The 18,006-nt window shown below is 37.5% G+C and overlaps 1 protein-coding gene across 35 annotated transcripts in view; it reads left to right on the top strand.

Moving 5' to 3' along the window:
- The window catches only part of DLG2 (discs large MAGUK scaffold protein 2), a 1,026,767-nt gene that overhangs the window by 688,860 nt on the left and 319,901 nt on the right, over window positions 1-18,006 (top strand). For all 35 annotated transcript variants that reach the window (XM_030042410.1, XM_030042403.1, XM_030042402.1 and 32 more), the window contains one exon: window positions 9,136-9,305. In XM_030042410.1, coding sequence (XP_029898270.1) covers window positions 9,136-9,305 — 170 coding nt within the window. The remainder of the gene's footprint in view (window positions 1-9,135; window positions 9,306-18,006) is intronic.

Genomic DNA, 18,006 nt, shown 5'->3' with positions numbered 1-18,006 from the left:
TTCAAGCTTCTAAATATATTTTCTTCTAACAGTCTAAAGGCTGCAGGGACTTTTCCATTCCTAATTATATAGTGCAGTATGCTGTCTGTTTCTGACTTGCAACTTCAAAAATAGAAATTAGAGTCATAAATGAAACGTAGAGAGAGGGGTAAAGAGATGCTGTGTATGATAAGGAGCTGCTCCGCTAGTATTTTTACTATATTGTTACCAGTCACTTGTGTTTTAAATTCAATTACTATTACGCTGACCCTTTAATACATTGACATTTCCTTAAGATGGCTGTTGTTTTAAAAAAAAATCCATGAGTAACTAAAGCAGTAATGAAGGACAATAAATGTAAATGTCTTTTGACATTTCAGTAGCTGTGCTGGTTGTGTCTCAGATCTCAGGAAGGTCATGTCATTAACAGGATATGGAAACACACAGTCATTTCAGGCAATAACACATTCTGAAATTCAGAAATATTTTCTGAAATCTGAATTATTCCCTGACAATTTGGGCTCCAGTCTCTGTTCTGGAACCAAAATAAAGCTCAAAGTCCTCTGGTGGCACAGCTGCAAGTCACGCTGGTGTGACCTTAAGCCCTCCTGGATGTGATCTGAAATTTTTGACTGCATTACAGTAGGCATTTTTACATCCTAAACCATCACTGGACTCCTCGTATACAAAGGAGGAATTTCCTTTGTCCTTTTTGCTTTCTCATGAAACCTTCCGGAGGACAAGGACTAGGACTTTGTGCTAGTGGGTCCTGGATGTGGGAATCAGAAAAGTGACTGAGACACCGCATAGATCCGGAGGGACTGAGCAGGATCCACATGCACAGGCTTTTTCTGCTGCTCCTCTGCTTCTTTTGCATTCTGCCATTTAGGCAGGAACACACTAGAGATCGACTTTCACTTGGAAAGAATAGGTGGCTCTTTTCTATACCAAAAACACTGCAAAAATTGAACAGTGAACTGTGGGGGTAACAACACAATTTCAGGTCGCCCTCCAAAACCTTATGCTGGCAGCTGTGGGCTGAAGGCTGGTGGTATGCTGAAGGACAGACCGGGTTTCCATTATGTTGTAGTAAAATCTACACATACCCTTAAATCAAAACCATTTGTAAGATTTTTTTATTTCAGTCTCTGGGCTGCAAATCATTCCAGTTGCTGGTATGAATTGAGAGGCTGCAGAAGCACAGCAGTAGGCTTAAACAAGCACACCCTGGTTTTCGGCAAGACTTGTTAGCTCAGCCGTGCTCCAGCCTTCAGGCTCCCAATGGCCAACACACCGAAACTGGTTTGCCAGTGCAGGTGGAGAAAGCATCCGTCTGGGTGTACTTACTCACAGCAATGCTGTGCAAGAGTTTAGTTCCCGTCTTTGCACACACACAAACGCACACACAGCGCAACCTTTGTGCATAGTGGAAGTGTTTGCCCTTCATCTCTCACTTCTGAAGACTGGTTACAAGGGTAAAGGCAGGGAGCTGCTTTTGTTGGTTATCTATTATTTATGCTGAGTATGCCTAGAGGCTGCACTGAGGGTTAGTCCCTGTTTGAGATGAGCCAAGAAGGTGTAGGCTCTCCTCTGGAAAGTTTATTTAGACTGTAAACAGGAGACAAAGGAAGTGGGATGCAGGTGGGGTTTTAATCCTCTATTTGAAGATCATGAAAAAAAGAAGTTAAGTGACCTGCTCAAGGTTGCACAGGAAGAGTTGGGGTGGCACCAGGCCAGCATTTTGGGGGAAAAGATTATATTTTTTTCAATTTATTTCCTTGTAATAGATTAATGTCACTTGCTAAAGGATTCAGAGGATTGAAGGATTATTTTTTTTCTCTCAGGAATGAAACACTGTGGTTTTAGTCCTTATTTACTTTCCTCAGAACCAAAGACAATCCTGCTCTTGCTAGAAGCAAGTGCCTTCATGTTAAATGCAGTTGGGTTACCATTTTACTGTACCAATATTTGCATTTATATTTAAATCAAAATCACTCCTAGGATTTCAGGGGTTTGTTAAGTTCGGCTCAAATTCTGCTGTGTCATTCATAAATTATTCTCCGCCCCAAAATCATAACTTTTTTCAAGTGTTATTTTCAGTCAGTACCCATTCTGTGAGATACTTGGAATTTCATTATAAAGCACGTAAGTGTCAAATTCTGTGTTAGGATTGGCTGGTACCTTCATCAGACATTTTCATAAGTGCTAGATCCTCTCTAGCTTCCAGAAATAGCCAGAAATTTTCTTCTACTGCTAAGTTTTATCTCTCTGTTTTTAAAATAGACATAGCAGTAGTTTTATACTACTTTACAATGTCAGAAAGGGTCCTGAGGGTATATGTGAATTTGCTATAGAAATTGGATCTTGTGTCTAAGGATCATTGTACCTAAGGAAACAGTATGCCCGATGGTACATATATATTATTGGCATTTAGTTTTAGCTCTGTATTCTGCAATTGGAAAGACGGATTTGAAGACTGCTGTAGTAAATTTGAGATCCTTTATTCTGAATTCTTAGTTGAAATTAAAATAAAATAATGCTTTATTCCTCTTGGAAAGACCAGTACCAATAATTGGCCAGTACCAATAATTACATTTTTTTACCCCTATATGCTGTAAATTTCACTTACTATGGGATCGGAAGGGTGCAAATAGAATTAAAAAAAAAAGTAGGGGAGAGAGAGTCAGTCATCCTGAACTAATGGGCTAGAATGATTCTCCTAGGGTCAGATAATATATTTATATTATTATTCGCTGATCTCTTGAAGAAAGGATAATTATTAGTCCTTTCAGCTTGTCACCTATAAGCACCTTAAAATGCTGTGTTCTTGTAACTTCTGGAAGAAAGAAAGCATTGACCCTTTTATAGGGAAGCTTTGGCTAAAAAGGTTAGACAAAGCAGGAGCAAAGAAACAAAGTGAAAGTTTAGTGCTTCTCTCTCTTACTTTTGTTGTCTACCCGATACCTCCGTACTGATATATGGAGGTATATATCTACCTGATATATTCCATAGCTTTGCACTGATTCTCCCTTAGTAATAGTATTTTTACCTTGATTTCTAAGCTTTGACTAAAGAATAAATAATGTCCATATCAATTCAGGTTTTGCTGAGAAGGCAGCTAAAAAAAAAAGTTAGAATTGCTTAGAGGTAATTTATTAATGTTGGCTATTCTGCAATAGAAAGCATGGTAGCTGTATCTGTGAGGAGCAGGACTGTCCCATTAATAGACTGCCAATTAGTCTGGAGGTGTCTGGATAATAACGAAGACCTGTGGATTACTGCAGCTTTTAGTGTCATGAAGTTGTCCCACAGGGCACAGATCATTCCCTTGTTCTTGAGTCCATAGTTGGTTTCAACTAGCTCCTTTATGGAGCTGCAAGCGGTCTAATGTGTCTTGGCAAGACCATTTGGTCTTCTGGGGCTCTCTGCTGCAGTACTAGTAGGCTTTGGGTTTCTTTTCAGGGCACCATATTGCACAGAACAAGTGAACAGAATGATCATTACTAGTTGTCGCCTACTATATCTCTTATTATATTTCTAATAAGCGCCTAAGGATTGTACTCCTCTTGTTTACTTACGACTTGACTGAAGCAATTATCAGCTTTTCAAGGATGTCTGCATAATTCCTTGAAAACTGTAAACATGAAACTCAGATGAAGGTAGTCAGGTTTAGAACAAACTTGGAATAACCCCTTAAGGAACAGTATTTTTCCTTAAATCAACCCCTTATTTGATTTGAAGATAGCAACAACTATTGGTAAACCTCTGTGTCCCTGACCTTCCCCCTTAATGGCAAAATCTCTCTCATATTTTAGAGGAGCCAGCGTGCCATGGGAAGAGCTGCCTAACTCATTTTAACTCAGCTGTTACCTGGAGGGGTGATTCTACAGACCTGAATAAATTTAAGTATATGCATAATGCTAAGTCCCCATTTGAGTATTTTGGCTAAAATAGAAACAGGATTACTTATACCTCAAAAATTAATCAGAGACTTATATGCTGTGCTGAACTGAGATATGAAGTCCCTCTTTTTCCAAGGAAACAATAGCATGAACATTGCTTTTAGGCTTATGGTTTTTTTAAAGTATGGTTAAAACATATTTTAATTCTTTTTTTTTTTTTTTCAGCACAGCACTTCCATTCTCCAAAACACTTCTAATCACATATTGCTTTTCATTGAAACATGAGTCAATTTAGTCAATAACTCTGTGAAGCTGTATCTTTAGCAGATGATGAGATTATATTGTTAAATCTTAGCAATTAAAGTTCTACATCTTAGGAATAATTTTTAAGAGTTCTTTTTGTATAGAATTAGAGAAAATAGAATTTCCTCTAGCTTAATTGTTACAAAAGTCATTAGCCATAGCTTAGACTACAACCTCTTTTTCTGCTTTGTCTCTCATTAGAACTTTTTACAATTCACTAGAAATTTTTACAATTTTTTTCAATCTTAAAGAATAACTGTATTAATAGACCTTACTCAAAGAACTATATGACATTAGGGTTTACAAGTAGAATGGTAATAAATTGAAAGTGCTGAGTGTTAAAGAAATGGTTTAATATTAAAAAAATATATTTATGGTATCTTGTTGTGGAAACAAGGAAAGTCTTCTTGGAACACTTTTCCTCCTGCCTTGATTTTTTGGTGTTGAATTGCTGTAGGTATTTATGAAACTATTAGGATCTCTCTTGTTGGATTTGTGTATCACTGTCTTGGATTATGAGGCAGATCTTCTTGGCACAGGTCTGAAACTGTGCCTGAAACTAATTTCTACATACAGTGTATACCCACCTACAGGCCTTAGAAAGATTTTGAGATAAACGAGGAAAGTAATCCATGTATCAACTGAAAGAAACTTTTGCCATATAGTTGTCACATGAACATCTTAATGAAGCCGGGAAAATACATTGGAGAGCTGTTTGCAAAGGCAAAATAATTTTGCCCCTAAGTGGTAAGACCATACACTTGATCATCTGAAAGAATTTTCTTAAACTGGATTTACTGACTTTTTTTGCTATTATTATTTTAGGTTTATGTTGTTGCAGCATTTACAGGTCACTAAAAGAGCAGAGTTCTTACAGAGTAGGAACTGTACTGTAAAAGTTTAAATAGAAGGAAAAAGTATCCCAAGACCACTGTCACAGACTTCTGTCTTTAGATAATAACAACTATGCCAAGTATTGGTCTTGAAAACCTTCTGCATAGATTTAAGGAGAAAAATACGCCGTCACAGTCTGTGTGTTGTTCAGATGTTGCTTCAGCTTTCTTGTTTTATTCTCTTCTCTGAAATTGTCTTATTTTTTAGTGAATAATGATTTATCTTCCAAGTGCTCTATGTTCCTAAATTTTTTAAAAAGATTCTGGAGTTTCTAGATTAATAATAATAAAAGAATCATTTAGCCATTACGGTTAAGGTTACAGTCATCCCACCAGTTTTTGTAATTTATTTCATTGCACCATGGACCTGCTGTTTTAGAGGTCTGAATATTCTCAAAAAATATTTGTAGACCTCTGAGATCATTGTGTTCTGTTGATCTAATACCGGCTCAGCATGTCCTCCAAAAAATTGTGTTAAAGCCCACAGAACTCTATTGGCACATATATATGTGCACACTTTTATGTATGTGCATGTAAATTCTTGAATATTGTATTTCTTTTATGAAAACTTAAAACATCATCTTTGTGAGGGAGACAAAAAGCCTACAGGCTCGGAAGGGTATAGCTGGATATCTAGTACTGGATCTGTTCGTCATAGCAGACTGGATAGGATAATTGTCCTGCTGCTTCTGCACTGACGAACTTTGTATACAAACAAAATACTTTGTATGAAAGTATTTCTATCACTGGATCAGCTTTGTATTCTCTCACTCTTATATTCATCCTACACTAGCAATATTAATCTGTTTATGTTTTATTAAAGATAGTCTTACTGTTTTAAAGGTGTAGGTAACTCTAAAAGGCCTAATTTTAGACACTAAGGTGAGATTTCTTTTGGAGTGCAGATGTCCTTTTCCAAAGGGTCTTGCTTTGTCAGTAAATGGAGGTATGTGGCTTACTGATTTTTGGCAAGTTAATTCCATGTTGTTTATTGACTTTCTCCAAAAGACATGCTTTTGCCCTTAACAGGAGGCGGCACTAGAGCCTTTATGAGAGGTTTTAGGTAGATATAGTTATATAGTAATATCCGTATTTATCAATGCGCAGAGTATATAAAAAAAAATAAATGTAATCCTTGTTTTTAGTGTTTTTATAATCTTTTCCCACCTTTTCATCTTCATAACCATCCAGTGGTTAGGATCCTATAGTTTGTTCATTAAGCATGGTATAGCCAATTGTATTTCAGATATGACAACAGTAAGAGTCATAAATTTAATGACAATCAGATATATAGTAATATTAATAGAAACAGGAGCAGCTTAGACATCATTACTATCCTTCTGAGTGGGAAGCACTAGCAGGGTGTATTCATGATTTATTTAAAAGATGTATTGGGTTTGCGTGGCAAGGTTTTGGTAGTGGGGATGGGGGAGGCTACAGGGGTGGCTTCTGTGAGAAGCTGCTAGAAGCTTCCCCCATGTCCGACAGAGCCAATCCAGCCGGCTCCAAGACGGACCCGCCGCTGGCCAAGGCCGAGCCCATCAGTGACGGTGGTAGTGCCTCTGGGAGAACATATTTAAGAAGGGGAAAAAGTTACTGTGCAACAGCAATTGCAGCCAGAGAGGAGTGAGAAGATGTGAGAGCACCAACCCCGCAGCCCCCCAGGTCAGTGCAGAAGGAGGGGAGGAGATGCTCCAGGCGCCGGAGCAGAGATTCCCCTGCAGCCCGTGGGGAAGACCATGGTGAGGCAGGCTGTCCCCCTGCAGCCCAGGGAGGTCCACGGGGGAGCAGATCTCCACCTGCAGCCCGGGGAGGACCCCACGCCGGAGCAGGGGGATGCCCGAAGGAGGCTGGGACCCCGTGGGAAGCCCGCGCTGGAGCAGGCTCCTGGCAGGACCCGTGGCCCCGTGGAGAGAGAGAGGAGCCCGCGCTGGAGCAGGTTTGCTGGCAGGACTTGTGACCCCGCGGGGGACCCACGCTGGAGCAGTCTGTGCCTGAAGGACTGCAGCCTGGGGAAGGGACCCACGCTGGAGAAGTTCGTGGAGGACTGTCTCCTGTGGGAGGGACCCCACGGTGGATGCAGGGGACGAGTGAGGAGTCCTCCCCCTGAGGAGGAAGGAGCGGCAGAGACAACTTGTGATGAACTGACCCCAACCCCCATTCCCCGTCCCCCTGCACTGCTGGAGGGGGGAGGAGGTAGAGAAAATCAGGAGTAAAGTTAAGCCTGGGAAGAAGGGAGGGGTGGGGAGAATGTATTCTTTAAGATTTGGTTTTATTTCTCATTATCCTACTCTGATTGGTAATAAATTTCACTAATTTCCCCAAGTCGAGTCTGTTTTGCCCGTGACAGTACTTGATGAGTGATCTCTCCCTGTCCTTATCTCAACCCATGAGCTTTTCATTACCTTTTCTCTCCCCTGTCCAGCTGAGGAGGGGAGTGATAGAGTGGCTTTGGTGGGCACCTGGCATTCAGCCAGGATCAACCCACCATAAAAAAATAAAGCACTTTATGTTAAAGCACTTATTAATTTGACAGCCAAACCACACAATTAAACATTTGGAAAATTAATAATTCTGGCATTGAAGGAAAGCAGCAAACCCAACCATTGAATGAGAACTGGAAACTTTGCAATACAGTACTTTTTATCAGAAGGGAAGTATCAATTTTGTGTCCTTTCCAAGTTTGACCAGTTGTCAGATAAAGGCTGCTGTCAACATTTTCCCCTGTAAATGTTCTTCCAAAAGGCTGATAACACAGAAGGTCTTTGGTTTCAAATAGTTGTCTTTTGTTTTGGTTTGTTTTGTTTTTAAATAAAAACAGCAGCACAAGAACATAATAAAAATCCATCCTAAATTCTCAGAGTTCAGATAAACTTTTGGTAAAGCTTCATTCTCGCTTCATGTGCTAGGACTCCTGAGCAATACTCGGCTCAAGTGTTCTTTTGCTGTAAAGACTAACATTTGATAGTTGATCTTTATGTATAGAAACATAGCGGAAATGGGAATATTTTTAGCAACTCATATTTTCTTCACTGATTATCCTTTTAGACATGCAGAACACATTCATTTACATATGCCTTTTTCTTCTGTACCCAAAATACTTAGAGACATCTCATAATAAATGTACTTCACAAGAACAATAGTCTCAATTCATCTAGTTCTTTGGATTTTGCTCTTCTCACTTACCCTCATTTGCAAAGAAAGGATGGCCCAGTAGTTAAGTCATTAGCCTGCTGGTTTGGAGATGGATTTTAGTGCTCTCAAGGTGTAGATTTCCTTTCCAACTTAGACAAATCTGTCAGATAAGGAGAATATTACTCCATCTAACCAGGACATTTTGAGGCTGAATATATTAGTTCATCCTCAGATAATGTAGTAAATGCCCAAAGTAAGAATATTTGGGAATTTTATTAGTATTCTATGAAAAATAGATGCTGTTACCACACAGCATATCTTGGAGCCTATAGTCAGTGGTGAAAATGTAAGGAATGAAATTTGGGCAAATTATTTAGCATGAAACACTCTCTTTTAAATTGTCTGCTTTTTGTAGGACAGCATTTTTGCCTTGACAACTTAGAATTCTTTGGCTCTGATAAAGAAATACGAGAGATTTAAGGAGGTGTTTGAACAATTAGTGGTCTCTCTATATTAAATTAAATCAGCTGATTTCCTTAAGAGCAACTGTAGTAGTAATAGCATGCAGCATGAATCTTGTAATTCGATTATACTGTTTAGTAAAAAGTGTTTTAATGAAGCCTATAAAGACAATTTGTTTTTTACTCATTTCTATCACTCCAGCAGATCCAACCCCAATTTATGAAGGAGGATGGTAGGTGTTGGGTGATTAGGTAGACTTTAGTTTGACTCAGGTATGTCTTTTGGAGGGACTAAGTGTTCTGTTTCTGTCTCGTTGCTGATGAAGCATACTGCATTAAGACTGTCATCTGGCAGACTTCTCAATGAAGTGTTCTTCATTTTACAGCACTACTGACAAAACTGTTCAATCCAGAATAACAGCTGAAGCATTTAGTAGCTATGGTTCTTTGTTTTTCTTGTAGGGTCAACGATTGCATCTTGCGAGTGAATGAAGTCGATGTGTCAGAAGTCTCTCACAGCAAAGCCGTGGAGGCCCTAAAAGAGGCTGGCTCCATAGTACGATTGTATGTTCGTCGAAGGAGACCTATTCTGGAGACCGTGGTAGAGATCAAGTTGTTCAAAGGACCTAAAGGTAAATGTGAAAATGAAAAGACATCCATTTTAAACTTGATGTTTAACGTCTCCTGTAGCTCAAATGGCATCTGACTTTGTTGATTTGTTAACTGATTGACCTGTCAAATACTGAAATGCAGTTAATTTAGGCTGGTAGAACTTCAATTCATGGTTGCACGTCCCTTCCTGAAATATAAAGGAATTCAGGGAGTTGTGGTTTGTTTCATTTGATGTTTACTGTAGAGATGGCTCATTACCTCCTGAAGAAATGTAAGATGCAGAGATATTATGCTTTATATTGGCAGCATGTATACTTCCTCTAAAGTTCCTCTACTGAGACCTTTGGCTTTCATTTAAGGTGCTGTTGAATACAGAGTTTCTGAATTCTCCCTTTTTTCAGAAGGCTTTCATGATTATCCAACATATCCTTTCTACTTTCATGTTGATGGTTTCTTCTGCAGTTGTCTTTAGAACCAGACAAGAACACTAACTCACCCAGATACGTAGGAGAATTTTATTTTTTCCTTCAACAAAATTACATGGAATTACATTAGACCTTCACTAGTCTAAATCAGCTTTATCACTTCCAGCAGAACCTTCTGGTTACAGAAAAAAAAACAAATTCCTTTCTAGAAGCGTTAGTACAAATTGTGAATATTATATTTTCACCTTTCCTTTTGCAAAAGGTTTTTATTTGCAAAAGTGTTATTTTTAACAAATTTAATTTTATTGTTTTTCCTGCCTGAAATTTCCCTCTTGCTACTGTATTTTTCTTCGTAGCTAATTTCTGGGCAAAGAAAATGGATACTTGCACAATACCTGCAGATAGAATGAACAACAGTAGATTTTTGGATCCATAATAATTATTTCATAAGCAGGTCTTTAATTAATGGTATATACATGAAATGAAGAAATATGCATGTCTCAATATATGCCATGCACATGAGATTATTCTACCTGTTGTATCTACTGTGAATAACCTGTAGCTTTTTCAGTGGTTTCCCTTACATCTCATCTCATGTGAATATTACAGTATGCTTCTACATAGTTTTTTATACCAGTAATGGAGTATATTTGTTTCTAATACACGTGGAATTGCTGAGATTATCCATCCATAGTATGCAAAGATAGTGCACTGTTTTCAAGATTGCACTATACCTCTTCTACGTATATTATGGTTATTTGGCACAGCAGTGTATTCATCATCCTCTATTCTTGACGAACAGTAAGAAATATTTAAACATGCATCTGAGGGTAAACCCCTAAAAGTCTGGATTCTTGAGGTCAATTACAATGCTAAATTGACTTTCTAATAGAAAAGCATCTCTAATGAGATTTTGTACGTGTATGAACTCAGAATAGTAGTGCAGACAGCAGTGGGTTTTTTTAAAGCTTTGGAATTAAACTAAGTGTGTGATATGATAGTCATTTTGAGTAACCTAAGGCTAAAGAAACTAAAATTAACATATCCTTTCAGGTTGTGATGAAACAGTAAAAATTATTCTCCATGACCAAATTTTTGCTGCAGTGTAGAAATGGACAAGAGAGGCAATCATTATCTAATAACATTTTTGCATCATGTTTGTTTTGATTGTATGCCTGAAACTCTTTATTTTTACATTTATTTTCATAAAAGAGAGTGGATACCAAAAAAGTGCTTTTTATGACAAGCTAAAGAAGCTTTGCTGCTTAGTGCTACAAATGTCATTTCTTAGCTATGTTCTTATATGAAGTTCACTACAGATATGTAATATAAATAGTGAATTTTATTGTTAAGCAGAATATCTTTTTAAAATTTTCACTTCAGTATTATAGAAATAAGTTAACTGGAAACTTGGATGAAAAAAAAAGTTGATGTGCTAGTTCTTTGCAAAAGCCAGGGGTTTTATCTTTATAATTTAGGCAGTAAGGAAGCATGCCATTGTATGCTTTCTATATTCCACAGATGAAAAAAGCAGAATGAAGGAAATAGGTTATAGATTGGTTGGAAATCTTATCAATACTAATTATAATATCTGTAGCAGTTTTCCTTTGAATTTTTCAAAATATTCCATGAAAAATAAACTATCTCTTGAGAGGCATCAAACTCATGGCAGAAGTTGAGAATAAAACCTGTGAATCTTGGCTGTAGGTTTCAGTGCGAGTCACTCGTGTGATGCTTACCTACTCATATTTCAGGTGATCTTTCTGTGAGCTGCTCTTTCACACCATTACTATGCAGTGCAAGAACAGCTTAGTATTTATATACACAGTGTTTCTTATTTCTCAGGGTGAAATTGGGATGTTTTGATATTCAGAGCAGGACCTGAAAATCAGCGTGGTAGCTCCCATACCATTCCTTCCTTCCTACTCACAAAGTGAATAAAGAAAGTGAATCTGTTTTTCAGACAAGAAGGCTGCTCCATACTAAACCTGGAGCGGCAAGTATCTTTCCAGTTGCTTCTTTCCCTGTCTATCTCTGTCAGTATATAACTCAGTATATACTGAGTTCACTCCTCACTGGGTTGAGAATTTACCACATGAAAGCAAGTTTTGGCTTCCATAATACCATATAAACTCACAGACCACTAGGTTGCCTGTGTATGTGTAGTAGATCATATCTTTCAGCACTTGAAGGTGATAAAGAAGGAAATCTGCAAGGCTTTTTATATAAATATTCTTTTAATTTCATCTGAGGTATTCAGGATGAGGGCTTTTACAAGTTCTGAGTCCATGAAGGTTAGATTTTTTTAAAATGGATGTTAATTTTTCTAGCTAGCAACCACCATATAAAAGACATAGGTTCATTTTGCAAATCTATTTTGAACATAAGTTAAATATGCATAGTGTAGCAATGGCTTTTGGAATATGGCAGGGGAAAGGTCATGGTAGTGTGCTGCCAAGTGGCAGCTTTTGAATGCAGATCCCCGTGCAATTGTTGCTGCTGCTTTACAGAAAAGCTGTCCTGGCATCACATGTGCTAAAAGGCCATGTAACTCTTTCACTTGACTTTTTGGGAAGAGAGGTAAACAAAGGCACAAATTAGTTGTGTAATAGAAAATCAAGGTATCAAATAGAACTGCAGCTGTGTAGGTATTTAAACTGTGCATTCATCAGTTTGCCACACCTGATTGATAATATCGGCTGATGTCAATAGTCTGTGTCTTGAAGGTAATTGCTAACTGTGATCATTGCAGGATCTCCCTCTTGCTGTGTTTGGGAGATTGTCTTTTGTATGCTTTTTGTATGTCTGTTCAGTCAGATGTACAATTTTAGTGATTCACTGTTTGGCTTTGCATAGCATTTAGTAGTAAACAGTAGGTGTTTTATTTCAGTCACTCCTGGGACACTGCAGGTTTTAACAGCCAGCGTCTTTGCAGTAGCTGAGGTCTGTACCAGAGGAATAATATACAATGGAGCTTTCTTATTGAAAATCAATAGTATTTAGGCACAACTGAAAATCCTATCCTTAAGTAATACACTTTTCTTGCTCTGTATTGAAACATAACAAGACTAACAGTAATGAGAATGGATTGCATACACTGCAGTATTTGTTCCTGGGGAACAAACATGTAGACATTCAAAACAAAGCAATTTAATGGTGGTATTTGACTTTGTAATATTACTTGTATATTAGCTTCCATAAGACCCTGCAAAGAACTGTGAATGAGCAGTGAACTTCAGTCACTATTCAGAGATTACAGTGCTCAAACCCATTCAATTTCATTTGACTGGAGGATTTTAAACCAAAGGAATTCCACTGGCCTCTGGGATTTTCATGCTGTCCTATCACACTGCAAATCTACTTTTTACTAAAACCAGAAGTATTGAGTAGTATGCTTGATATAAGATTAGTTATAAAAATTAAACTTGATTTTTTTCAAATTTTGTTTTTTAAAGAATCAGCCAGAAAAATGGATTTCTACCACTGTAGAAAATTTCTACAGTCAGAAACTTAGTTAAACAGAGAGGTTGTGTAATATTTTACCTACCAACACCTAACTGATAATTTAAGCTCTGATACTATATACCAGAAGAAAAAAAAAATGCAGAAAATAATTATTTCAGTAACTGCAGCAGTGTTGGATCACGTAATAAACTTCTGACCTCAATTCTATAGGAAACGTGATATCTTAAAAGACAACACAGCTGCAGAAATGAAGTTTAGGGTATGTGAAGCAGAACAGCTGAGTACCCGGAAACTTGAGAGAAGAAATGGCAGACTTAAAAACACCCCAAAAAGGAACAATATAAAGGATAGCTGATTCTGCCATCTGGGTATTCTGGTGGCTTGAGTATAAAGTCATAGAGAAACAGGACTAATCTCCCACAGCCTTAATGATAATTCAGTAGTAACTATCATTAGTGTTTGAACTGCATCGGAATCTTGCGGTGATGGCTAGAGCTGCACTTTTGTTGACTGTATTTTAGACGGAAAGGCTCTGGACAGATCAGCAGCTATGTCTCTTTTCTATTGTGTGTAAGCATGCTTTTTTCTCATTCCTGGTGAATTCAGCCAGTGATATGTTCTGATCAGGTTCACCCCACCCAGCTTTGGGCACTTTACAAAAGATACTTGGGGGCACTTATTCCTCTACTCTTTCCTGCTGTCAGAGTTAGGGCCATATCAGGACTGTTCATTTAATCCATTTGGAGTGTTATTACTTTTTGGGGCTCTAAATTAGAAATGAATGCATCTGTTAAGCATTGTTCAGCCCAATTCTGTATCTCTCTTTGGATGGCTATCCTCCTTATCTTAATTTTCTTCTTAATCAGCAAAGACTAAGCTCCTAAACTGGACATCTCAACAAAACACTCAAAAATAAGATGGGATGAATACAAAGGGCATAGTACGCATTTATTTTTTGAATTATGTATATCCATCTAAATGTTAGATGAAGTCATTGGGCATAACCAGTTCCAGAGTTTCCATTTCATTGTTTTCTGTGCTTGACTAAAGCAACTATGCAGCACGTGGTGGCTTTCCTTTTCACGTAACTATTTGTTTGGTTCTTGGTGACACTGAATAAAGTCACTGGGTAGTAGTGAAGCTTTCTTACTGTACTAAGAAAAGAATCAGTATGTTTTAAGTAGTATATTTTTTAACTCATTGATTAGTTATGAAAGTTTCTTGAGAAGATGCAGAGATTTTCACCATCAGTATAAGGTATGATTTCACTGTAGATTTACTTTGAATTGTTACTGAAATGTTCTCTACTCCATTACTGTCTATAGTTTTATAGAAGGTCATACTTCTGTTTCATAGAAGCTGACAAATTTTAGTTTGGATTGATGGCTTTATTGGAAAAATCTTGTGTTCTGTTGCATAGATAGCATCCCAGCTTGCAGTGACAACTGAAATAGTCAAAAAAGTACAGCCGAATTATGTGTATTTTAAAATGTCTGCTAAAAAAGTGTTCAATTTAGAACAGCAGAATAGAGGAGTTTTTTAATTTTTACAAGTGCTGCTCCCAGTAAGGAAAGGAGAAATCTTACCATTTTTATCTACTAAAGCAAAGCCAAAGGTTACCTTTTTATCTCAGGTAATAGCTACAGCACTTAAAATGAAAGAGCAAGCTTTTGCAAACAAAGAAACCCAATTATTTCTTTCCCAATTTCAGAGAACACTGAGAGCTTTCAGATCTTCCTGTTTGATAACTGATTGCAAGTGCTTGCTTCAGACTGATGATGATACATGTTTTTTAATTAATATGGCTGTCACTTCTACTACTATACTGGCCTATTTTCTCTAATTTAAGGGACACTAAATACCGCATAGCAAACTTTAGCATTTGGGGAGAGGGGGGTTTATGGCAAGTTAGGCAGATGTTTTGTTAATTTATGATCACTTGAAACCTTCAAAACATTTTTTATTTAATGCTAAGAAATGGTTTTGTAGTTCAAAAATGTTTTCAGCAGAATTGTTTTTTCACAGTTTGAACAGAACCTTAAACCTTTTCTTCTGGTCTTTTAAGAATTTCAGTCTTATGACCTTGTCAGCTGTGAATTTACTTCTGTTTTTCAGTGTTCTCCTCCTTCTGTGCTGTGAGCTTTTTTATGAATCCTGATCTAAAACAGAGCAAAATGGGGCAACTTAAAAAAAAGACCTGTAGAAAAATGAGGAAGCAGGCAAACTTTCCCAAACCTGGATTTAACAAACTATTTAGGTTCTCAACTGTAATTTAAGTGCTTCACTTCATATTACTGTAACACACTATCACTTACTACAGGTATAAATAGAAAACCACAACTGAAACTAAAATACCATATTTTGTGAAATGTCTTTGCTTGAAGGGACTCGCAGATCATCCAATTAGAAGAAAGTGCTCTCTCAAGCACTAATACATAATTTTCCAATTTTAAGATAGTGATTCAAAACCATCATTTATAAGTTAACATCACTAAAAGGCATGACTTCCCTGCAGGCTAGGATTGTCTAATGTAAGAATATGTGAGTATCTGCATAGTTTATCACATGAAAATTGTATTCTCTTGAAACTCATAAAATTAGAAAGCTCTGTGATAGTGCTATAAAAGCCTTTGCTGTTTTTCAAAAATATTTTGACGTATTAGTGTTGCCAATGCCTGATGAAGAAAAAGTGGTAGGTTTTATCTGCACCTTCGTATTTCACAGACTGAGGATCTTGTTCTTTAATTTAAGTGATGATATCTGCATACAGCTGCTATTATCATATTCTGCTTTATGGCATAAATTAAATATTAAATGTATTATCTGCCTTTGGTCACTACAGACTTGCCGTCTCATTTGTATAAATTACTACATACGAAATATTTCTTAAAAACCGTTCATTCTGTAGAGTGGTTCCTTCCATTCCTGAAGAAATGTAGTGCTTGTTTATTGTAATCTCACATAATAATAGTTATTGTTATTAGCGTGGCACTTCAGTTCTAGTATTTCAGGCTTTGGCTACCATCTTTTTGTCTTCAGTGGAGAAAGAAAGTAAATCTGTCATGTTTTTTGTTACAATTGCAGTTAAATGGCCAGTGATGGTGGTATCAAATTGTTGTCGCATCAGACCAAATTCAGCCATCTTTGGAGCTAAGTTGTCAATCGATAAAGCAATTCTTTTCCACATCAACAAGGATAATTTCAAATGGAATTCAAAAGCCATCCATCTGGTTGGCTGTCTTACCTAAAACTAGAGCTATCCTGTGAGCTGCAGGATATCACTTCTTTGAAGTTTTATATTTTCATGGTAATTCTGACTTCCTCTTTTGTCTTTTTCTGTCATATGCCATTAGCAGTAAAGGAATAAACAAAATGACTTGGAAGACTGTGCAGCAATTTCATGTACATATATTTGGTTTGGTTTGGTTTTGTTTGGTTTTCCCTCGAAACCATTCATTTCTTAAGAGCTCTCCAAGCAGTTCTAAGAATCCTGGGTTAATATGCAAAATGAACATCTAATCTTGTAGTAGATTTTAAGTACAAGTTTCCAGGAATCATTCACAAAGAGTGAGGTTTCTACTGAAATGAACGGTACTTTCTGCAACTCCATCATGCTAACTATTTCTGAAGTGGTGCAGTAGCAATTTCAAAGTGCAGTGCTGTATTTTAATAGCCAATTGAGATGGCTATAAAAATCCAGCATTGCGCATTAAGATCATTACTAAATTGCTTCAGCAATACTTACTGATGAGGCAGCTTCAGCAGAACACGATTCATCTTAATGAACTGTGGCTGCAATAGAGCAAAAGCAGCAGCACAGGGAAAGAAAGATGTGCAAGGTAGGTTTGGATGCCAAAAAGCTTAAGATTTTGTTTCAAGAAAAAAAAGCTTTGGCTAGCTTCTTTTTGTCTTCAGTGGAGAAGGAGAGTAAATCTGTCATCTTGTTTGTTACAATTGCAGTTAAGTGGCAGAAGATGGTGGTATGAAATTGTTGTCATGTCAGACCAAATTCAACCATCTTTGGAGCTAAGTAGACCATTGAAATTTCAATTGACAAAATCTTCTGTGCTGGTCCTTTCTGAATTAGGTAGGGATTTTGTATTATTGCCCAGCTGCCTAGATAGTTTCATCAGTTCTGACTAGAGACTGCAAGTGTTATGGTGTACCAGTGTGACCTTGTTTTTTATCATTCTCTGTCATAAGATGTTAATCTTTTTGCTGTGGTCGAAGTTACTTCTGTGGCTTTTGCTGAGAATCAAGAGCGGTTAGCATGACTTGCTAGATTCGCCCCCCCCCCACCCACACACACACACTGTTCTTGTCACCTTGGGAGAGTTTAACTCTGCAATGTCTCACAGGAAATTTGCGGGGAGGAACATGTTGGATTTTCTCTTTTTTTGTCCACTTCCTCTACCCATACAGAGAGAAAGGGCTTTTAATTTCTGTGCTCAGTTGTTGGATAAGTAATGGATGCATCTCCAGGTTTGGCTCATGTGGCTTGCTTCTGGGTGAGAATAAAGCAGACCATTCAAAAAATTCTGTTTGATTTATCCTTTCCTTGTGGAAATGCTTCAAAGGAAGTTGCTTACTAAATGGATTTCCCAGCTACATAATGATCTCCAGTGCACTGCTGAAAAGTTTCTTGGAACATCTTTTGTCTCGGGCTTGTATGGAAAACTGTGATGTCTGTGCTTTGTGATGCTACTTGACACTGCTGCCTTTTTCTCTGTGTCATTTTTAAAAATCCCAAGGACTTGTCTCTACCACCAAGTGCTTTTTTTTTTTTTGTGTCTATGACAAGTGTTACACAAATTCCCAATGAATCTTGGCC

Source organism: Aquila chrysaetos, chromosome 19, assembly GCF_900496995.4.
Source record: "Aquila chrysaetos chrysaetos chromosome 19, bAquChr1.4, whole genome shotgun sequence".
Lineage (NCBI taxonomy): Eukaryota > Metazoa > Chordata > Aves > Accipitriformes > Accipitridae > Aquila > Aquila chrysaetos.
The sequence above is the reverse complement of the archived record's forward strand: the minus strand, read 5'-3'. Positions and strand labels throughout refer to the sequence as shown.